The sequence below is a fragment of the Sinocyclocheilus grahami genome, unplaced genomic scaffold (assembly GCF_001515645.1).
Source record: "Sinocyclocheilus grahami isolate Dianchi unplaced genomic scaffold, SAMN03320097.WGS_v1.1 scaffold84.1, whole genome shotgun sequence".
NCBI lineage: Eukaryota > Metazoa > Chordata > Actinopteri > Cypriniformes > Cyprinidae > Sinocyclocheilus > Sinocyclocheilus grahami.
In genome coordinates this window covers 2,297,465-2,321,895 of record NW_015505263.1, presented here as the reverse complement: position 1 = coordinate 2,321,895, position 24,431 = coordinate 2,297,465, and the positions used below count along the sequence as shown (strand labels likewise).

The window sequence follows — 24,431 nt, the reverse complement described above, 5'->3', positions numbered from 1 at the left end:
CCTGCATGCCTGCTTGCCTGCCTGAACCCGACAAATAGGAGAAAACGCATGTGGCCAATTTGCACGCTCGCTCTTGCTCGCTCCGTAGCTGCCACTTCCCCCCACTGCGCTCTGCCTGGACTACTTCACTGTGCATAGGGATGGTGGTAGAGCTAAGTCCGTCTGCGGTGCCACTGGTTAACCCATAGTTGTAGCTGTAGGCACTACTCTCTGCCGGCTGAATGCGCAAATATGCTGGGCTTTATGCTTCACTGATCCATTGGTCAAGGACTGTTGTTCGTAAATGTTAAGTGCCTGCTTAAAATGCATGTGCTACTTTTTGAAATGCAAGCATTACACACTCCTTGAACGAACTTTGTGGACCGCAGATTAGAAATTCACGCTTTGTTTACTTGAGGCTGGCAGAGCTGGTTTCCTGAAAGGCAAAGCATGTCACTGCATGTGGGTAACATGGTGGAAAATGTTATCTTGGCAATATAAACAGCCTGTGTAATTGATTATAGTACAGTTGATTGCTAATTATGTGCTATTCATACCTTAAAGGTGCACTAAGTCATTTTTTGTTCAGTTTAGAACAGTTCTAGTCTATGAAATTTGACTGGTTAAGTGGCGCTCCAAGAATGATCATAAACTGTCCAACAGCACTGGGACATTTCTTTGTTTGTATCCTCAATGTTCATGTGTTACACAGACAATCGGACAGTGAGGATTTTTCAGTGACTCCATCTGCTGGTTGTTTTGACTGTCTTAGTTTATTCAGTGAATCATTCAGAAGCACTGATTGATTCAGGAAACAAGAGACTAACTATGTGTGAGTCACTGAATCATTTTTTAATGGATTTGTTCAAAAAACACTGATTCATTTAGGGACAATAAAATGACTCTCTTTGAATGAGTCACTTCATTTTTTTTTTTTACAATTCATTGATTCATTCAGGAAGAAAACCGGTGACTGAAAGTGAGTCACTGAATCATTTTCTCAACTGATTTGTTCAAAATCACTGATTCATTCAGGAACAAAACAAGTGACTCTCTGTGAGTGAGTCACTGAATCATTTACTGAAATGGTTTGAGAGTCACTGAATTTTTGATTCATTAAAAAAATGATTACTCCAGGAACTAAACTAGGGACTGCCTTTGAGTAAGTCCTTGAATCATTTAGCAATCTAAGTAACTAATTAACTAAGCAACCAATCCGTTCAACCGATCAAAAACACTGATTTAATCAGAAAAGAAGCAACTGACTGTCAATATCAGAAATCCATTGCTGATACATGAAACAACAGTATGATCTTGCAGAACTGTATGGCTTCAAATATGGCTCATCCAATCAGAATGTAGAGTAGAAACATCTCACTTTTTAAAATGGCATACAAAGATTATTTGAACAAATGATTAAATGTTATATACTTTGTATAAGTCAATCATAATGCAGGAATGGACTGTTTAACATATTTGCATTGTAATAGAGAGTTCCCTGATTGATATATATTGTTTGAGGGTTGTGGGTAGATTCATTCTTCACTGGTAGCAGAAGCAATTCCGCTACCAGGTGTGGGGTTTGAACCCACAAGGATCTTATTGGATCCATTGGATCTTAAGTCCAACACCTCAACCACTCGGGCATCCTGGTTCGTTGTAGTTGCTTGGAAAGGCTGCGTGCCATCACACTACTGGCTCAGTCCTTGTGTTATTCTACTTAAGATACAAAAAAGTGAAGATATGCTTCATATCACTGTCAACCAATGACGAGACGAGTCCCCCACCATCTCTTTCTCGCCTCCTTCCCCCTCATTCTTCAGTCACGCTGCTCTTGCTCATGGGATTAGCAGCAAAACCCAATTAGCCATTTGGCTTGTTGTCGGTAAATGGTGGAAACCTCACACTAGACCCTGTCAGTTGTACTTAAACTAGCTAAGAAGAATACAAATTTTAGTTCAGCTTTCAAGCTCAATTAAGGACAGATGGTTCCACTGGGAATTTTGTAATTAACTTTAAAATGATTTGTTAATTAAAGAAAAAAATTACTTAGTGCACCCTCAAACCTTGTAAACGCACAAGCACATTCAATCAAGTTTTCAGCAGTATCCAAGTGGGCACAGACATTGGTTCTTATTATTCTCTGTTTCACAAGTTGCAAATATTATGTTAATAATATTCTGTGTGACCAACTCTTGCATAATGGTGCAGGCACTGCATAAATACTCATGTGAGCTACTGTCACTGGCTGAAAAGTGTTGAACGGTCATCAGCGGTAATGCAGGCCATCGCCAAACGCCAGTTGTTTGATGAAGTATTTATGAATGTTAACTATTGGGTAGTTTCTTATCCCTTTTATGTATTTGGGGTTGAAGTAATCAAAGTGTAACAGAGCAAAACAGTAAATGTATATATATTTTTTTACTTTTAAAGTCAACATGAAAGGCAAGTTTGTATTATGATTATTCAATGGAAAAATGTCGAGTGAGAGCTTGATTTTATGCATCGGAAATTGATTGGATTGGGAAACTGGTCTTTTTATGACAGGTGGCTTGATTAGATGGCTTGTAAGCCGAAAAGAAAAGTCGTTTCAAGGGTGATGCAAGTTATTACATTTTAATGAAAGATAATGATTCATGTACAGTACTACAAGAACGTGTATTAAGAAGGTAAACAAGGAAAATTTTGATTTCATGTTGACTTTAAAGCATGTGCAGATGAATGTAAAGGAGATTTTGGCTTACCTCAGAACTTTTATTCATGTTTCTTTTTAAAGACACGCGTCTGTAAGGATTAAGGTCATGGTTGAGTCTCACTGCCTCTGGTCAGAGCTTTTCATATCAGCTCCTGTAGTCACAATGGCAGTGGCATAAGTCGATGCATACCATAAACCTAACCTAAACCATAAAAAGCCCTATCTTACATAAAAGGTTGATGTGAGCTTTGTTGTTGCTGTGAGCTTTGTTCAGACAAGCAGAAAAATCAAATTTTTTAGGTACGTATGTATCTGGACCTCAAATCTGTTAAAAACACGTTTTTGACAAACCCAATTCAAATCAGTCAAATGTGACCCTGAGCCACAAAATCAGTCATAAGGGTCAATTTTTCGAAATTGAGATTTATACATCATCTGAAAGCTGAATAAATAAGTTTTCCGATGATGTATGGTTTGTTAGGATAGGACAATATTTGGCCGAAAAAATATTTAAAAAAAAATCTAAATTGCCTTTAAAGTTGTCCAAATGAAGTTCTTAGCAATGCATATTACTAATCAAAAATTAAGTTTTAATATATTTACAATAGGAAATTGACAACATATCTTCATGGAACATGATCTTTAATTAATATTCTAATGATTTTTGGCATAAAAGAAAAATCAATCATTTTGACCCATACAATGTATTTTTGGCTATTGCTACAAATATACCCCAGCGACTTAAGACTGATTTTTGTGGTCCAGGGTCACATATATTGTTTAAAATCAAATTCAATTCAGATTTCAAAATGTGTTTAGTCTCTTTTCTCCATATTTGGCACACGAGTACCACAGGAGCTGAGGCAAAACTTTCCATAAAAATATTGGGTTGTCGTTGTGGGTAAACTATAAATGTTTCGGGCCCTGTGAGGGGGAATTACTAAGGTCCATTATGGTACAGCCTTCTCAAAGAACCTGTGGGAGGGTGGGCTCACCAATAAAAAATACACATATGCTGGGCCTCTTTTTGCAACATTTCTCAGTTTTGTGTAAGAAATTCTTCTGAGATCATGTAACACTTAAAGGGATATATTCTGTCATACTCACCCTCATGTCGTTTCAAACCTGTATGAGTTTTCATCTGTGGAACACAAAATAAACTGTTTCAGTCTAGTTTAAATCAGTGGCAGTATTATTAATATACTGTTATAGTATTTATTCATATTTATTTAATTAGATATTATTTTTATATTTTCAGTTTTCATTTATTTATTTCTTTTAAGTGCTAGTCATTTTGTTGTGCTTTTGTAATTTTTATTTATTTTTTATTTTTTTACATTTATTAAGCTTTAATTTATTTTAATTTCCATTTTTATTTTAGTACTTAAACTTATTTTATTGTGTTAGCTGCCAGGGCAATATATTTGATTTTCATATAAGTTTTTTTTAGTCTTTCATTATTATTTATTTTTTATTTTGCCTTTATTTTAGTTAAATATATATATATATATATATATTTAAAAATAGTTTTAGTGACCAATAACAGCACTATGTGTTTTAGTTATATGGACAAAAATACTGAGGCATTTTTCAGAGTATTTTCTTATGTGTTGCACCGAACAAAAAAGTTTGAAATGACATGAGGATGAGTAAATGGTGGCAAAATTTACATTTTTTTTTATGTCTTTAAGTTACTATGGTTATATACTGGATATTGACTGTCTGAACAAGCAGGTCTGATTTCATCACTTACAGAATAACTTACTAAAGATTGGATTTGAAAAGTGGGTGCAGTGTGAACAAAGCCTTAGACCTTTACTGTATGCATACTGTTACTAAACAGCCTAATTCCCTTCCCCGCCTGAATGCAATGCATGTTACTTGTTATGATAAATGCTTGTTATTGGTTTATTGATTTCATTAGAAAGCTAACATGCTGTATCTAAATGTTTAATGAACAGACTTTATACGTTTGGAATAGGTCTAATCTGTACTCTCACTGAGAACATGTTACTTCTGAATGCTTCTCTTTGTCTCTTCACCTTGATAATTGTTGTGAACCAGTAATTAACTGTCACGTCTCCATCAGTGTCTATGTAATTGTCTGTCACACCCCACTGTATACGTGACGTGTGTACGTTAGTTCCAGGAAAGTGTTGTTCATTTATTCATGAGCAGCTTTAGTGCATGCAATTCTATAACATGCAGATAATCCTGACCACCATTTCCTGTTTTAAGTGTTCTCTATCTGCATGTAGTTCCTCTCAGTGCCTGTCTAGTGCTTTATAGTGTTACTGAACACCGTTCAGCTTCTCACCCTATCCCTCTCACTTCCTGTGGTTGTTCAGGCTGAAAGGTGGAGGCCAGTCTTGGGGTAATAACCAGGATGGGGTGGTGTCCAGCCAGCCGGCCCGTGTGGTCGATGAACGTGAGCAGATGGCCATCAGCGGAGGATTCATCCGCAGGTCAGTTACTTAGGAGCGATTACTGCAAATACAGTAGAATTCAGTGGACTTTGGTGAGTAGACTTTTGAGAGTCCTAATCTTATATTTTGACAAATTATGAAATTTGTCATTTTATTTTATAAGCATGTTGTTAGCAATACCAACATCATGGATTTGATTCCCAGGGAATACATGAACTGGAAAAATCTATACCAAAAAATGTATGTGTAATTTGCTAAAAGTGCATGCCAAATGTGATAAGAAATTGGTATATATATATATATATATATATATATATATATATACTCAATTGTCACCCCAGTTTTTAGTATGGAAATGCATAATAATAACAACAATAATATATAATTATAATATTTAATTATTTAAAATGTATTATTTCATTTTAATTAATTAATTTAATGTGACAAAATAAGGCAGTAATATGTACTGCCTTATATATTAAGTCTTACAGTCTTATATAATATATTACAATTCATTAAGACTTTTTTGCATTGCAACATAATTTTCATGACAATGAAGCGAATTGCTAATTTGTAGTAGGCTACTATAATGCAAAACATAGTATTATTATTATTATTAATAATAATAATAATAATAATAATAGTAATGTTGGTAAAATCTTGTTCATAAATGTAATGCAAAAATAATTATATATTTTTAAATTGTAAAATATAATTTTTTTAATTACTGTGTTAATGTCATATAATGTGGTATGTAGTGTACACTATTTGACGTTGTAAATAAAACAAAGATTATTGGAGAGTATATTACAAGAAAATACTTTTTCAGTTTTTCTACCTCAAATTTTCTCATTTCATTCAATGCAGACTTGTAATTATTTATGAATTTTACTAGCCGCTTCTGAGAATTTTCACATTTATTTGAGGTACAATGCAAGGAAAAAATGAAACTGAAGCGTTTTGGAGAAGATGAAAGCAGCAGGAATATTCCAAAATATTTGGAATAAAAATACAATCGTAATATAAAGTCTTGGTGTTTACTATTGCTATTTGTTGCTATGGTTACAGGCATCACCTGCCAATTAGAGCAGTGTGTTGACTTCAGTATGCAGACATTTTCTATCATTAGCTCTTGTCTGCTGTTGTGTGGACAGATCAATTTGAGCGACATGTTAAATACGCTTGTCAGTCCCAAACGCTCACTGTGTGAGCGAAAGCTGATTGTGCTGTGGTTGTTTTCATCTATCTAGTGTATCAGCAGTAAGTACACCGCGCTTCACTTGTCAGTGAGTTACGAGGATCTCTATAATTGTCTGTAGAAGACGAATGTCCGCTTTGTGCCAGACTGTAGCTTCAGGCACGTCAGGAATGGTCATGAAACCACTGAGCTGTTGTTGGTCCTCTGTCAGTCCACAACCAAAATGAAATGTTTAGCTAGAGTCCATATACAACTTAATTGTTTTAGACAGTTGTTCTAGTCATGCTCGTGTAGACAGAATCCTTGGGTTAGGTAATGTGAGTAAACATCATGTGCTTAATGTCCTTTTTCTGGCCTGTATAACCTATCAGACTATGGAAGCATGTTTCCGCAACAGAATAAAAAAAATTAAAAAGGTAATTGTGACATTTTATCTCACAATTCGGACCTTATATCTTGCAATTTAAAAAAAAAAAAAAAAGTCTGAATTGTGAGACATATACTTCGCAACTGCAAGAAAAAAATTCAGAATTGTGAGATTAAAAAGTCACGATTTTTTGTTACGTGACAAAAAAAAAAACAATTGCAAAATGTAAACTCGGAATTGCTCCTGAATTCAGAATTCAGTTTATAACTCGCAATTCTGATTTTATATAGAATTCTAAGTTTACATCTCACAATACTTTTTGTTTCTCGCTGTTCTGAGAAAAAAGTCAGAATTGCAAGATATGAACTCAGAATTGTGAGATATGAATTCTGACTTATTTCTTGTAATTCTGAGTTTGTAACTCGCAATTCAGATTTTTTTTCTCAGTCCTGAGTTTAATTAATTCAATTCTAAAGCAATTCTGAGCTTACATTTAAAAACAAAAAAACATCAGGATTGCATGATATAAAGCATGAGTCATGAAATAAAAAGTCAAAACTACCTTTATTTTTTTTATTCTATGATGAGGCTTCCATATTGGACATATTAAGATTACTATGAAATCAAAATGGACTCATCAATGCATGTTAGTTCACAGGGAAAAAAGGTTTTTGAAATCTTTTATCAGAATATAATAACTACATTTTCCCTGTGTATTTCATAATGTCACATTATGGAAGTAAAATGGGTTGCGGATGCATTTCCGTGTTGACTTTGATGTAAAAATCATCCTGAGGATATTGTGCCCATCTCAGTCAGTGCTCTCAATAAACCCAGTCTGTTTTTTTGTCTTCAGGGTAACAAATGATGCACGAGAGAACGAAATGGATGAGAATTTGGAGCAGGTGGGAGGTATCATTGGTAACCTCCGCCACATGGCTCTAGACATGGGCAATGAGATCGACACCCAGAACCGTCAAATCGACAGGATTATGGATATGGTAAGATCATGATATTGTAATATTGGAGACATTATAACTCAACACAAGAGCATCAATAGAGACCGCAAACTCTCTCTCATGAGATAAGAGCTTCTAATTATACCACAAGATGCTTGTTTGTGCTTGTAATGTCACATCCCACTGTAAAAATACCTTTTAAGATAAATATTTGTTTGGAGTAGTGCAATTATGAATTTTGGATCATAAATGCATTTTATAAGGGCATAATTATTCATCATTATTGTGCATCATTATTGCTATTGCTCTTAAACTGAACCACTCAGAACAGTGGTTTTCAATCAGGGAGCTTCAACTCATTTACAATGGGGCTGTAGCATGAAATTAATATATTAAGTATTTATTTTAATTAATATATTATTATGAATATAATTAATCTAATAGTTAATGTTAATGCTAACGTAACATAATGCTAAGAAAAAATAAAGAATATTTTCTTTAAACTTCATAATGACATAAAATTATTTCAATGAATATATGACTATAAACATAATGTTATTATTCATATTAATATATGAAAGTAGTCTAACTGAATTAAAATACTAAAAAACACTAAAATCAAGATTTTTTTCTTTTCAATAACTATTGGTTTTTACTGAAGAGCAGTTCATGAAACTTCATAAATCACTAAATGAATTGTGATTCTCAGCAAACTTCCAAGAGGCTATTTAAATAAATATATAATTATGAATCAATAATGTAATATAAAATATTAAAATAAATATATTCAGTTTTTTTTTTTTTAATAACACTTCTTGAAAGTTCTGGAATCACAAAATGAATCATGTTAAATTATTAATAAATATTAAGACAATTAAGCATAACCAATGTTCAGTACTATAAAGCATATATATGTTTTTCATATATAATAATAATAATAGTTTCTTATTATTAATTTAATGTGACATACTCCAATATTTGAAAGTAAAAATTGTAAAGTAATAAATCAGGTAACATTTGTTGCACTTTCTTGTATATTAAAATCATTAAGACCTTTTTTTTTTTTTTGCATTGTGACATTATTTTCATGACAATTAAGCACAATATAATGCGACAAAAATTATATACTGCTTACATTTTAAAGTAATAAACTAGGTCATGTTTGTTACTGATTTAAACAAAAAAATTATTTAAAAAATGACTATTATATCACTCCCAGTCACTGAAAAACACCTATTGTATCTGTATCTATCATTTTTGTCTTCCAGGCCGATTCCAACAAAACCAGGATCGACGAAGCCAACCAGCGCGCCACAAAGATGTTGGGCAGTGGCTAAACCCCTGCGAGAAGTGCTTTGGCTCCCTTTCCCCTCCCCGCTGTACCTGCAACAGTGCACATGTGCTTTTCACCCGACCGGTTTGCACACACGCACTTATCAGCCCCTCTACGCTCTATCTAGGAAGTGTCGTCGTGTGTCTGTCTTAACTGATAGTCTAGTAAATGGTCACATTTACTCTGTATCTTTCTCTCCAAAGGTTAAATGTACATTTGTGCATATTTGATGGCTAGAGCTCACGTTAACTTTCTTCTTCTTCTTCTTGGTTTCTTTATGTTTTTTTTAAAGTGTATATCTATTAAATATATATACACACATTTTTTGGATGAAATTTCTTAAAGGTTTTCTGTGTGTCCATGCTCTGTGTTTTACTCCATATAAGCCATGCTTCATATTCAGATGTAGCGAGACAGGAGACGAATTAGACCGTGAGGTGCAGGAGATCACATGACGGATTGCTTATCTTAGCCTGCTATTTTGTAATCGCCTTTAGACAATGTTCAGCAATGATTATTCCATCTAAAGTGGTCATACAGCGTGTCACTTTCACTTATTATTACCCGCGTCGTTTCCCCTTGTGTAGACATTACCATACAGCATGGGCATGTCAGTACATGCATTCGGTTTGAAGCAACATCACAATAGTGCCACTCTTTTTATTTCTGTACATCTGCAAAATGTGTCAGTTGATGTAAAATCAGAACTAAATGCCAATAAAAACTAAACAAACCTGAATCTATTGTTTTCTGCATCGGTTCTTTGTGTGATGCTTCGTATCTGATTTAATATATTCCCAACGCAGAGACAATAGCAAGCGTTTGCTGTTGATACAAGAGTGTTAGAGTGGCTGTGCACGGTACTAACCCAGATCCTCTTTGAACCAGGGGCTTTACATGGATTATGCCTGGCAACGTCACTAAGTATTTCCAAATGCTGAAATACACAAGTACACACACACTGGTGCAATGCACACAACATGGATAAACACGAGCAAGTGTAAACCTAGGTGTTAGGGGACGGCTGGCCAATCGTGATTATTGAAGTCAGCTGCCAGTAATGTACAGCAACATTATTAACAGGCTGGAAAAAATGTAAATTATTTGAGAAGATTACACACCATAATGAACAGATCATAATCATGATGGAGTAAATATGGCTTAATATATTGGTTAAAATATTAAACTTATAATTAAAACACATTAGTTTTATTACACATTAATTAATTATGTATACAATTATATTTATTTAACAGCTCAATTATGTGCATATGGGGTGAATTTTGAACAGATGTTGCTTGTGTGGTGCACTAATTTCTAACATAAAACCATAAAATACTAAGAATGTTTCTTTTTACGTTTTCTTTTACTAAAAAAGAACTGAAATGGTGTCAAATGTTTTGTTTTTTTAATTGAATTGTAATTGAAAATCATTGTTTACGTCAGTTTGTCTAAAAGCAGAAAACACTTCCCATAGAAAAAAAAAGTTAAAAAAATATATAGTTTAAATAGTTTAAATTCTTGTATGTACATAACAGAAAATATGCATTTTTAAAAAATCATCACAGTTAACTTTAAGGTCTTTTGAAGTTTTTATTTATAGTAAACTAAATTAAACATTGACTCACAAAATGTTTTTACTTTTATCCTAAGTGAGAAATTATGTCATATTACAACTAATTTAGCATTTGTTTACTGTGAAATTAAGTTGTTAAAAGCCAAATTATATAAATATATATTATATTGACCTACATTAGGTAACATTTTGCCCTGTGATTAAAGAAAATATAATGATTGGTTGTTATATTAAATAATCTTTTTTTTTTTTTTTTACAGTGTATGAATGATTTTGACCTTGGGAAATGAAATACTGTTGAATTATATAGAATAAAAATGTAAGGTTTAAAGCAAACCATAAATATAATTAGAAGGAAAAAAAACTAATAATGTTGGCTGAAATCAAAATGTTTTTTTTTTTCATTGAGAATAATTGGTAATCTGATTGGCTGTCTTTTTTGCAATTTCCCTTAAATTATTAAAAGCCAATTCTTTAATGACATCACTGTCCAGGAAGTGACATCATTTTGGTGGGAAAACAGCACGAAGATCAGTAAGTTTTAGATTTGATGAATTCTTAGATTTTTGTGGCTATTAGATGGTCTGTCTCATCTGAAAACATTAACACATTTGATAAAATTGCATTCTTTCAATTTCAAAGCTTAACAATTTTATAATTGACCCTCCTACACACCAATTTTCAGTCCCTCACTGAGAAATGACTCATTTCAGCTCTGTATTTGATTTATTTTCAGAAATGTTATTAAATATTGTATTTCTGTTCCTTTCTGAAAGTCTGAAAACACCCTTTTTACAGAAATACTTCTTACAACAAGAGCATATTCATGTTACAGAGTTCAAAATATTAGCATAACTGCAGTGATGCTGGTCAAGAAGCATTGATTTTTGTGGCTATTAGATGGTCTGTCTCATCTGAAAACATTAACACATTTGATAAAATTGCATTCTTTCAATTTCAAAGCTTAACAATTTTATAAATGACCCTCCTACACACCAATTTTCAGTCCCTCACTGAGAAATGACTCATTTCAGCTCTGTATTTGATTTATTTTCAGAAGTGTTATTAAATATTGTATTTCTGTTCCTTTCTGAAAGTCTGAAAACACCCTTTTTACAGAAATACTTCTTACAACAAGAGCATATTCATGTTACAGAGTTCAAAATATTAGCATAACTGCAGTGATGCTGGTCAAGAAGCATGGTCTCACTTGTGATACTAAACTAGTTACGTTAAACAACCAGGCTGAGATGCAAATCAACCAAAATAGAAATCCAGAAATAGAAATCCATTTTAGTTTTTTTCTTTGTTGTGGAGAAGAAGCACAATGCTGTTCTCATCAGATGGAGATAATGTCCTCTGCTGTCCAAGCTGAAAGAGATGTTCTCAAGCATAGCCCGAGTCCTGACTTTCACATGGCACACTTATCGTACAACCTCAAAAGCAAAAAACACACATGAAAGCACCGTCAGCCAAGACTGCATTATCTTTCTGCTCTTATCTGAGATGTGCTTCTCTACTGCTCTGCAATGGCTTGATGGTTTTCTTCTGCCCCATTTGTGTAAATGCATTTGGCAGATATGCATCAGTGACTTCTAGATATACACTGATACAGTATTTTACATTGCTGAGTTAGAAAACGGTGTCTAGAGGATGCTGAACGAGTTCATACAAGTACAATAATCAAGTGGTTCCATTTTAATTTCTGGAGACTGATTGGACATTATAAAAAGCCTCTAAAGAGCCTGTGAAATCCCTTGACAAAAGCACGGCTTCCTTTGTGTTGACAAATTTCCTTTTGAAAATTGTCGTTTTTAAAATAGCCAACAGGCTTAATTTACATCACAGCCACTCTGTAAAAACATCTTATTCTTAATGAGTAACTAGACTGTTAATATATTGTATTTTTCGCTCTCCCTTTGGCAGCACCATTGGTTTTTGTGAACCAAGTATTTTAAGTTGGAAAGTAAGTTTCCTTAAATTTCCCTCAACAACTCTCCACATGTCCTGTCCATCATGTTATGATATTTAAAACAAGATATTTGACATGCAATGATGCACAAATTAAAAGTTTAGAAACATATAAGTATGTTTGCTTATATATAAAATACAATCTATGAATAAAATGATTTTTATTAATTACTTATTTTAATATTCATATTATATAATATAATCATATTTTATATGGTATAGTTCATTTATTTTGTTGATTTTAGATTTTTTTTCAGGAAAACAAGTGAAAAGGTATAAGCTAAAAAAATTTACTAATTAAAAACAAAATAAAACAAACAAAAAAAATTTTTGCATGATAAACTATTTGTAACTTTCTAATCAAAAGCAGGTGGTATTTAAAATAAAAATATTTGCATTAAAGTAAGCAGTTTATTGGTCATGAGTGCAAGATGAATCAATATTATTAAGCCTGTCATTTTTAAATGCATATCTGTATATAAGTTTTACTTTTTTAAAGTTTTACTTTTATGCCCAGCTAACAAAAAAATATGTTCATAAAGGGGTCATATGAGGCTATTTTAAAGATCATTATTTTGTGTATTTGGTAGACCATAATATGTTGACATGCTTTAATGTTCAAAAAACACATTATTTTTCAAATACTGTACATTATTGTAGGTCCTCTATGCCCCGCCTCTCTCAAACATGTCGTTTTCAACAAAGCCCCCTCCTTTGACAAGCGCAGTCTGCTCTGATTGGACAGCTGACCCAGTGCATTGTGATTGGCTGAACACCACAAGCATGTGTCGGAAATGTAATGCCCTTTACCATAATCGCAGCTTCAGCTTTCAAAGTAAATATCAAGACAGTTAATAATGCACACACACACACACACACACTCAAAGTGTTACTCAGCGCTGCGCAAAACTCCGCATTTGAACAGTCAATAGCAAATACTTAAACTAATAACAAAACATATTTACTGTCGCTTATTCAGAAGCGCCAGATTGTCATAGTGAAGTCGGAATTGACCCCTTTTTTTTAGAAATAACCTTTGTGCACAGCCAGCCTTGTACTCTTAGGTTAAAAAAAACTGTCGTCCATAAAATGCGTTGCACAAATTCGTGGTTGACTCTTAACTTTTATAAAGAATATCTCTTTGGATTTGAGACTTTAGTCTTTGCAACTTTACAGATCTTCTTTATGCACCAAGAGCTTGTAACACTCCAAAGAAAAAGGAAAAATTGAAATCGCATCATATGACCCCTTTAAGAACGTTTTGATCGTTCTCACTGAGTTATAAAAACATTATTTCTGAACATTTTGTGAATGTTTAAGGGGAATGTTAAATTTTATTTTTTGCAAACATTACATTTTAGAAACAAGTTTAATAAACAATGTTTTTGCACTAACGTTTTAACTAAGAACATTATTAAGTAGCTTTGAATGAACATTCTTTTAACATTACAGTTAAGTCCAGACCTTTAAGACAACCACCAGAACGTTCTGAGGTACATAGATGGCCTCACAAATTACACACAAGGACTAAAAGCCACAAAACTCCACATTAATTAATTTCACAGTATCTTTAAACGCAATAGCAAATTCCTTTTTGTTAATATTCTTAACTGAATATCTGCCAGCGATTTCTACTCGCTCCCGCTCTCTCAGGCAGAAATTTCACCTGTGCTCGGTAACCTTATTTAGCGCGTGAAGCAGATGGGATGTGACAATTCTTTGATACATAATTTGCTCTTCAGCGCAGGTGCTGATTGAACTGGATCATTATTCAGCAATTGACACCCACTCTCACCATCCTCTCTTCTGAGTCACAGCCCTCCGCTGGCCTAGTCTTCATCATCTCCCAGGCAGCCCACCTCCTCATCGCCCTCTTTACATCTCGCATCCCCTGTTCACGCTTCTGTACACACACCGTCTCCAGTGTCTTTCAGCCACAACTCATTAACAAACGCTGACAGCAACTCCAAAGGCTCTCTAACTCTGACTCACTGGCTTTTTGTGATAGTCTGAATGCATTTGTACATCAGATATAATTTGAATAATGATTTAAACACATAAACACGTGCACACATATCCCTCATTGTAAAGCTTGCTATAAACACTGTTGTGATGGACGCGTTAGTTCATCCTTCCAGTGATTCATATGTATTCACTTTGAGAGTCCAGTGATGGGGAAGAGCTAGGATGTGTGGGGGAAGGGAAATGGGAATTGCATAACCTCCGAGCTCAATCTTAGCATTAAGTGGCCGAGGGAAAGAGTCTCCATTTGCCCTTTACCCTTATTGTGAAAGGTGGAAAAATAAAAATTAGGCTACAACCAGAGGTGTGAAAACAGGATGACTGGGACAATGATGTACATGTACAAAGAGCAAATATGTGGTTCCTGGCTATGTGCAGAATATATTCACAGTACCAAAAATAAATTACAGCTTAGCTCCTCCCACCAAGAAAAAGGTAAATAAATACAGAAAATACAGAAAAATTTTATAAATGCAGAATAAAAAGAAACATGCATTGAAGAACAGAAAAAAATATTTTGCTATTATAGTGAATTACGCTAATGTTCATTATTATTTATTATTGTAAAATTAATTAACACCATAAGCAATTTTCCAACGCTGTACATCACACAGAGTGTTAATTAAAGTGATGATGTGATTTCAAGTTTTCTTTTCTCTTTGGAGTGTTACAAGCTCTTGGTGCATAAAGAAGATCTGTAAAGTTGCAAAGACTAAATCATCAAATCCAAAGAGATATTCTTTATAAAAGTTGAGTCAACCACGCCTACCTAAAACGGCTCAATTGTATTATTATTAGAAGAGGTAGTATTTATTTTTATAAAGATATACTCGGCCAGTTATTTATTTATGATTTATGAGTGGAATAATTAATATCACTTTAGGATTCAACATTAGTAAAACAAACAACAGACAAATCACATCAAAATGTTATCATTTGCACAGATGTGGTCTCGTGATTATGAAAGACGCTCTCGCATCTTTTAATAAGTGACTGCAATAACAATTTTGCAGACAGGATATGAAAACCCCCGTAATTTCCCTGGTCAAGGGCAGCCGCTTGAAATCTCGCGATACTCTTTGTGGCGCGGGATTTGGCTGGAGCCGATGAATGCGCAGTAGTCGTTCTGCAGCGCTGTGGAAATGGCGCCTGCGTTCAAGCAGCAGTAGTCGGCAGTTATAACGATTTACACTGAACTCACGGTTTCTCTTTGCGAGTGTTCAGTTCAGCACTACTAGACTACGAGAGTTTATCCATGCGAACCGAGTCCGGATTATGTCCGGAAAAGAGTTGCCACCAAAGTCGTGTTTGAAGTAACGTATATCCAGTTTTCTTGAGGGCCGTCATCATCAGCGTGCAGGTAACGTACAACACTGTTGTCTGTGGTAATTTGTTTTTGCTATATGTGTCACATTAGGATACTCTAGAGCAGTTTACGTGTCTTTACAGCTCGAGACCATTTAGCACTCATTTATGTGGATTGTTTACTATTAAAAGCTATTGCGAGTTAGTCTCGTGCTGTGACCGTTAGCTGCCGTTAGCTTGTGCGGCTAATCTGAAGGGCTCATGGTAATCGCCTGCGCGGGCTCACCTCAAGCCTCAACACGGCTCTGTTCGAGACCTTTTACCCGCTCTGTTTTATTACACATCGCACTAAGCTTTTTGTTGGCCTGTCGTCGATGTATTTTGAGTCTCTTGTTTGTTTTTATATACTCCGTTGGTAACCGTAACAGTTCACGCTAGCGGTGCTACTGACGTGCTGTGGTTGAAAACAGTTTCCAGGAAAGGTTGTTCTAATAATACAGACCATACTGCAAAGTTGGTGTTTTATGTAAATATGCAAGAGAATGGACGCTTTTGTCTAGCTTGGAAAAGAAGCGGTATTTGTCAGTGATAATTTGAAAATGTATCTATATATTGATCATATATAAAGTGATATTTAGAAACAAATATGAACGCAGACGCATGTTTGTACTGTGTTTGTGTACTTCGCCTAGTAAGTAACGTTATTATGAATAAAGCTCTATGAGCTCTGATTTCAGATCAGGTTTCTCCATGTGAGTCTCACGCATGGGTGGGACTAGTCTGCGCGGGCACATGGGTGAGTCCTATAGGCTGTTTGCATTAGATGACCATGCTTTTCCAGGGGGCACTATTGCATGAACGAAGTGTTTTGTAATTTTACAGATCCAGACTGTCAGCCGGTCCAGGGACTCCAGCAAACTTAATCATTACTTTCGTTAAAACATTATAGCTTTTTATAATATCTTACTACCGTCAGCGAATTATGTTTAGATGGTTTGAAATGTCATGCATGTTGTCGTTTCACTAGAGTAAAATAGTTGTCTTTGTGGGAAATCTTTCTGTAGTCTAGACGTAATCATGTAATTCAGACTTTCAGTTAAACTTATGAGCCACATTATGCGTTTTTACAAGATAGTGTTATCATGCCTGTACCACATCTTAAAGCTGGTAAACATAAAAGATATGTCAACATCTTGGTAGACTATACTAGGATAATCAAAACTAAATAATTTTTTGTGAATGTTTTTTAAAGGGTTTTGAGATTTTTTTTTTAATGAATAAATATGCATTTTATAGAAATTCATTAATGCCAGTTCAATTAGAATATTATAGACTGATTTTATTTTTTAACTGCATAAAGTATGAAAATGATCTATAAGAAGCATTGCTTATTAAAAAAGCCAGACATTAAAATGTCAAAATTTTGCCATAATTTGCAAAAGGATTTACAAGTATAAGTTTTTAATATTTTGAATAGTTCACTGCACAAGATAAATTTGTTGATTCAAAGTACCATGTTTATCTTTAAGCGTCTGTCCTGTGTTTAATGTATGTATTTTCTTTTACCTTTTATATAATTGTGGTGAGTGATTTTTGAGAATGAAGTCATGCAAACTATCCATGTTGGTGTATTGGATTTTTACCAAACAATGTTATTTTAGTATTATGTGCTTGTCGTTTTTATTCATTATTTAAAAAAATATTTCTATATAGATTTTTATTTCTGCTTTAGTAATTTTCTAATATCCTTAGTTTTTTTTATAGATGTATTTTTATTTCCGCTTTATTTCAATTACAGAAAACAGTTTTTAATAGGTTTAATTCAAAATAGTAGCACTACCGGATGAATAATAATATCAACATATTGGGAATAAGGCATGATTGGGTGTACAGCCTTTTAATGTATCCTAACTATGCACAATTAAATGAACAGTTGTGCTTTATTTTCACATTATAGTAGTTTATTTCCATGGCTGACTGTCCATATGCTCATCTGAACAGACCCACCAGTTGAACTTGATAATCACTGTTTTATTATATGTTTGGAGGAAACACAAGTGTGGTGGATACGTATGTGCCAACTGCTCCATTGGAGGCACAAAAGTGCTGACAACTGCTGTTGTGTATGAGGTTCCTCTTTGTCCATAATGTTATCAGTGATATTTCAGCATGATTTTTGTACTAGTTCGAAACATTCTGTTTGTGTTCAGTTTTTTAGATTATATTGTTTGCTTTGTTTCAGGGCAGGCAGATTGATTTTTACCATGTGTTTTCTCTTCAGTAAGCATGCGTGACCTGGCAGCCCAAGTCACCAGCAGCTTGCTGCGCTTCCCAGAGGTGACGATAGACGCTCTAGGGGAGGATGAAGTTACGCTGGACTCTGTGCTGCATGGGAGATTTACTGTTGGTGAGTCTTGTTTTTCACTGATGATGTCCTGGGGTCTCTATTTATAAAACTCTCCATAGATTTCATCGTAAACGTGTACGTACGCTGAAAAACTACATTCTGCGTAAGCACAAAAGTTTTCAGATTTATAAAACCATTCGTACGCCAGAACCTGCGCAAAAATCCTTTTATAAATCCCAGTCAGAGAAAGATTGTACGTACGTGCATTTACACCCCGTCTCCTCCCCGAAATCACCATATATGGACATTACAACGCCTAGTTTTACTATGCATAACCTCATCTGCATATCATTTCCATGCATATTCCCAGCCACGTGACACCATGTTTAACACTGTCAAAGATAAAAGACATTAAGGAAATATGAGATACAGACTATAAATGCCATGTGCCATACATTAATTTTTATTTCTAAAAATGATCCAATATCCTTATGTTTTAGAATAAATATATCAAGATAAAAATAATTACAAAAACGGAGCAATTGTGATGAGCCCATTTCTGAAATCACTAGGTAAAGATTAGACTATAATTATGACAAGAAACTAGGCTATTTGAATTGCATAGTTATTAGTTACTATGCTTCATGTGTCCACTTGAAGTGCACACAATTGTATTATTATTAGAAGAGGTAGTATTTATTTTTATAAAGATATACTCGGCCAGTTATTTATTTATGATTTATGAGTGGAATAATTAATATCACTTTAGGATTCAACATTAGTAAAACAAACAACAGACAAATCACATCAAAATGTTATCATTTGCACAGATGTGGTCTCGTGATTATGAAAGACGCTCTCGCATCTTTTAATAAGTGACTGCAATAACAATTTTGCAGACAGGATATGAAAACCCCCGTAATTTCCCTGGTCAAGGGCAGCCGCTTGAAATCTCGCGATACTCTTTGTGGCGCGGGATTTGGCTGGAGCCGATGAATGCGCAGTAGTCGTTAAAAACAAAAACGGTTTAAAATAGTTATCCGATAAATATTTTAGAATAGAGTTGATCTCATTCTTTAACACTGGCCAAATAGTAGCCTATTTCAATTGTTTTAAACAATTCAAATCAAACTAAATTTATGCAGTTTTGCTGATAAGGTGAATATCTTTTAGCTATTATTTTTTGTGGAAACAGATAGGCCTATTTATTGCAGTGTAAAATTGTCTGGCTCGGCACGTCACTAACAAAGTATTTTAAAAAGGAAACCCATAAATCTTACCCTTTTCTTCAAGTTGTAGCCTTCAAATACAGCGGTACTTTTCATAATGTTGTAGAGATGCCTTCACACGACATCAACACCTCTGTGCAGCTTTGGTTGTACAGTAAGATATTATCATTGGACCTATTCAAACTGGATAATGGACAGTTCGACCACTGAATCCAACAATGTCCGCCCTAATATCGAAATAAGTGCGCATCATTGTTCTCGCTAAAAAATATTTTCTCATAAGATGAGATCTGCACTTCAGTTTAAAGATGAATTATTGTGCACCTATAGCACGCCTCGCTGTCAATAAAAGAGGAAAAGTGATCAAGCGCATTTACTACAAAGATGTCTAAATTCATATAATTTTGGTTTAAGTTCTGCGTAATGACTTTATGTAATTTCTGTCCTTATCTCCATATGAGAGTGGAATATTTCATGTAAATGTATATATCGACATGAAAACAGAGCTTAAAATCATTGTTTTTACTTCATTAATTTTCTCACTCAAGGAAAAAGAGTTCGTACGCATGGGTCAGAGTTTGCGTGCAGGTGCACAAATTTTCCCGTGAAGTTTGTTTTTATAAATCCCAAATTTTGCGCAGGAAGTAGCGTACGCCTCTTTCAGGGCTGTTTTTGTGCGTACGCAACGGTTATAAATGAGGCCCCTGATCATCACCAATGTCATGTTTTAGATGTTTCATGTATGTTGCCTAGGTTAGATCTTCAGTTCTCTTCTTGTGTTTCACTGACATATCTTATTAATTGGGTGCAGGGAAAAGTGGACTGTCCTGGCTTGCCTGCGGGCCTCAATTGGAAGTGGTCCATGCTGTTACTGGAGAGCGTGTCTCTGCCTACCGTTTCAGCGGGGTGTCCGAGCACCCGCCCACAGTGCTGGCCGTGCGGGACTTCTGTTGGCTGAAGCGAACGGGGCTGCTCATTGGTCTGGAGGAAGCCGAGAGCAGCATGTTGTGTCTATATGATCTTGGTATCTCACGTGTTGTCAAGGCTGTGGTCATCCCAGGCAGAGTGAGTGCATTGTTTTTTTTTTTTTTTTTTTAGTATAATTGAGATAAAATTATAGTGTGTATTGATATTTCAAATATATATTGTTATATTTTCTGTTTTCATTTTCAGTTTATAGATCTTTTTTGTTCTTGTTTATTTTAATTATTTCTTTAGTTTGTTATTTTAGTAGTTTGTTAAATTAAATTAAAATGAGAAATGTTGCTAAAATTAAGTTTGTGTTTTCATATTTATTTCAGTTAACACTTCAATTTTATTTCAAATAAGGAATTTTTTTTATGGTTTTAGCTAACTACAATAAACCTGAGTGTAAACAGGTTTATTATGTAATTTGATTATGTAATTGATTTCTCAAAATGCATCCTGGCTGTAATCTTGTAATTATTCCACATCTGTTGTTTTATAATGACACTACTCTGAATGATCATGTGATTGAAAAGAACAACTGCTTTTTCTGCAGATCACAGCCATTGACCCCCTTGTTAGTTACGGAGGGGCCAGCGCTAACACGCAGCATCTGCACCAGAGTTTGCGCTGGTTCTTCGGTGTGGCTGCTGTGGTCACAGACGTCGGTCATGTACTGCTGGTTGATCTCTGTCTGGATGACCTGTCCTGTAGTCAGAGCGAAATGGAGGCTTCAGGTGGGACTATTGTTTTTTTTAGCAAAAGCTTTCATGTGAACAGAAATAAACATTTCCATTGTCTCAAACCATTTTCATTTCTTTTGGCCACAGATCTAGAGGTGGTCAATAAGTCTCCGTCTGAGATCCCACGTTTACGGGAGGGTGTGACGCAGCAGGGCAGACACCTGTGTCTTCAGCTCAGCAGCCCCACGGGTACTGGAGCGACAGCCCTGCAGTACATCCAGCGCACCAACCAGCTCGCGGTGGGCTTTTCAGATGGCAATTTACAGCTCTGGAATATGAAGACCCTCAAAAAAGAGTGAGTGAAAGACTTAAAACAAGCAGACTTTTTTTTGCCCTTTCTAATGTAATCGTATGTTAAATTTCACATGAAATGAAAACTCACCCTGTCTATTTTCTAAATGCATGTTGTTGATTATATTGTGAACTATTCATTTCTTTTTGTTTGACCTTGTAATTCTTAATTTCATAATGCCATTTCATCTTCCAGTAAAAATTACAGACTTTTCTCTGTTGATACATACCTAGGGTTGGGTTTGGGTTTTTTATGATACCGGTGCTAAATCGATATTTTTAAAACTGTACCGGCGCCTGAACCGATACTTTAACAGGGCTCGCAAAATTTCAAAATCCTTGGTAGCCCTTCGGGCAGGTACTCTTCAGATTTTGGTAGCCTGAAAATTTATTTAACTAGCCCAAATAAAAAAAATACCTTTTTTTAAAATATAGAAAATCAGATAGGAGTTTAAATGTCAATCAAAAATATTTTCATTACACAAATATCAACAAATATGAAGGAAGGAATTTTATTTCACTATTTACAGGGTATCTGCAGAATTATTTTAAATAAATTTAAGGCAATTTATGACCCATTAACGATGGATCATTAATGATTTATTTTATCCACCCGCGACTCTCACGCAAATAATCAGAATGCATTTTTTATTACCCGAACCGCGGATTATCCGCAGCACCCGTGGATATAGGAAAAGCAAAATAAGTTTGCTGCCTAAATCAGACGGACTTACTGAAAATGCAAATTAATACTCTGCCAGCCGGAGGTTCTTTAAAGTGGGAGAAACCGAGGTTTCCCCGGTAACGGCTGTGCACAAAGCAGTGCTGAGCTCACAAACGCGCTGCTTTATCAGGCATATAACATGCAAGATGAAATGAAAATGACATCAAAAATGTTCTAAAACTAGTCTTTCTTAAGAAATACAGTGATATAAAAACACTCGCACCTCGTTTTGATTTTTAAACCTGCAGTACGTGCTCATGTTTATTCAACGAAGCCTTTTGGAAAATCCGTCAGTTTTGATATTGTGGCGAGCGCCACAAATAAATGTATGGGAAACACATCCCACATCACAACCACCTGACCCCAACTTCAATCTACTCATCACCTTAACTTTAACTGCATTTGTAGCCGGCGCCATAGCCAGACTGATAAACAAACACAGAACGGAAGTTAACCCGATGAAACAGTCTATATAAAGCTTGAAGCATCAGAATCGGTATCGACCGATCACCATGACAAGAAGTCGATACTTGGTATCGGCTGCAAAAATCCTGATCGTAGCATCGCTAGTTCTAGTACATACCATATTGGCACCGGGTTTCGGTACCCAACCTTATACATACCAGGCTTTTCCAATCATTTAGTCTGCTTAAACCTTGACAGTTTCTTAGAAACCACTACAAGCTCAAATTCAGATCTGCCTCCATCCAATCAATAGTCCCCACCCTACATTTTTCTTTTTCAGTAATCTGTTTTACTCAAGATGCATGTCACATTATGGAAGAAAAGATCTGTCACTACTTCTGTTTTGTTGCGGCTATAATGTATTGATGCACCAATGAATTTGTTTCTGAACATGTCCTCTTGCTCTTCAGATATCACTCACAGCTAGAGGGTGGCAGAGTGCCTGTCTATGCATTTACCTTCCAGGAGCCAGAGAATGACCCACGGAACTGCTGCTATCTGTGGGCGGTGCAGTCTGCACAGGATCAGTAAGTTTGCGGTTTCATGTGCTGCTATCGAAATAATCTGACTATTGTCTGGTTTGGTTCTGATTTATTCTGGTGTGTTTTTGTCTTTGCAGTGAGGGGGATGTAGTCAGCCTCCATTTATTACAACTGGCTTTTGGGGAGAGAAAGTGCTTGGCTTCAGGGAAAATTATTTATGAGGTACAGAGTTATTCAGGATTCTCCATTCTCAAATCTATTTGAATGTTACAGTTTTTGTATCTATGCAATGTTCCTGCAAAATATTCATTCAGTGTGTGATTCTTGACTCTCAGGGTCTGGAGTATTGTGAGGAACGTTACAGTCAAGACTTGAACGGTACAGCATTTCCTCTAAGAGCTCAGGCCATCAATACCCGTCTGATCAGCTGTCAGACCATAGAGAAGTTTCGCCACCACCCTGATCGTGACGACAGCATGAATGAAGGTGTGTTTATATATCCAAGTCATGCTTTGCAGAGTGATTGATTGACATTGCATGTTTTCTATAACATTCGTTTTTATGTTTTTTAGTGACGTCTCCTGATACAAGTGTGTCAGTTTTCAGCTGGCAAGTTAAATCGTATGGACAAGGCCAGCCATTGACCTTCATAGGTGTTTTTGACATTAACCGATGGTACCATGCTCAGATGCCAGATTCATTAAGGTGGGTATACTTCTAGTAAAGGTTAAAAATACAGTCAGATGTGTGGTGAGGGACATGTAAATAGACTTTCTCTTTCCCATTCAGAACGGGTGAATCCTTACGAAACTGTCCGTATCTGGCAGTGTGGTCTTTTGACTGTGTGATCGAAATGACAGCTCCCTGTATACTGTTGGACATCCTGATTCATGAGCGCAGTCTAAGTAGGGGTCTGCCCTACACCTGTCCTCCACCGGAACAGTTCTTCAATCCCACAACCTACAACTTTGGCAAGACCTGTTAATTTTTTTATTTGATCATTAATTGCATGTGTAATGGCTGTTATGTAACCCCATTTAATGTGTCATAACCTCTGTATTCCTTTTCTATTCTAGATGGAAGTTGTTTGCTTAATGCTGGAATTGTGCACTTTACTTGCTCTGGCTATCAGAAAGAGGTTAGATTTTGGCCCTTTTGTATACTATGCTGAGTCTTTCTTATTTTTGGTCCGTTAAACTAATTCTCTACTCTCAGACCCTGAGCTACTTGAAGAAGGTGGCACCAAGTTTAGGTGACGGCATTTCTAATGGATACTCACGCTGTCTCATGTCTGGCCTCCTATCCTCTCGTCTGGCTGATGTCCAGCCCTCCAGCCTCTCACAGGTATCACAC

General features: G+C 35.3%; 2 protein-coding genes across 2 annotated transcripts in view; both read left to right on the top strand.

Moving 5' to 3' along the window:
- The window catches only part of LOC107586606 (synaptosomal-associated protein 25-B-like), a 38,228-nt gene extending 28,581 nt beyond the window's left edge, over positions 1-9,647 (top strand). The window contains exons 6-8 of the mRNA XM_016274050.1: positions 5,023-5,139; positions 7,522-7,666; positions 8,893-9,647. Coding sequence (XP_016129536.1) covers positions 5,023-5,139; positions 7,522-7,666; positions 8,893-8,961 — 331 coding nt within the window. The 3' untranslated portion in view covers positions 8,962-9,647. The remainder of the gene's footprint in view (positions 1-5,022; positions 5,140-7,521; positions 7,667-8,892) is intronic.
- Positions 9,648-15,648: 6,001 nt separating this feature from the next.
- The window catches only part of LOC107586605 (protein ELYS-like), a 27,480-nt gene continuing 18,697 nt past the window's right edge, over positions 15,649-24,431 (top strand). Inside the window, exons 1-12 of the mRNA XM_016274049.1 lie at positions 15,649-15,886; positions 18,113-18,238; positions 20,219-20,472; positions 20,930-21,110; positions 21,204-21,411; positions 23,007-23,123; positions 23,216-23,300; positions 23,414-23,564; positions 23,651-23,783; positions 23,868-24,049; positions 24,155-24,216; positions 24,294-24,422. Of these exons, the coding sequence (XP_016129535.1) occupies positions 18,118-18,238; positions 20,219-20,472; positions 20,930-21,110; positions 21,204-21,411; positions 23,007-23,123; positions 23,216-23,300; positions 23,414-23,564; positions 23,651-23,783; positions 23,868-24,049; positions 24,155-24,216; positions 24,294-24,422 (1,623 nt within the window). The 5' untranslated portion in view covers positions 15,649-15,886; positions 18,113-18,117. The remainder of the gene's footprint in view (positions 15,887-18,112; positions 18,239-20,218; positions 20,473-20,929; positions 21,111-21,203; positions 21,412-23,006; positions 23,124-23,215; positions 23,301-23,413; positions 23,565-23,650; positions 23,784-23,867; positions 24,050-24,154; positions 24,217-24,293; positions 24,423-24,431) is intronic.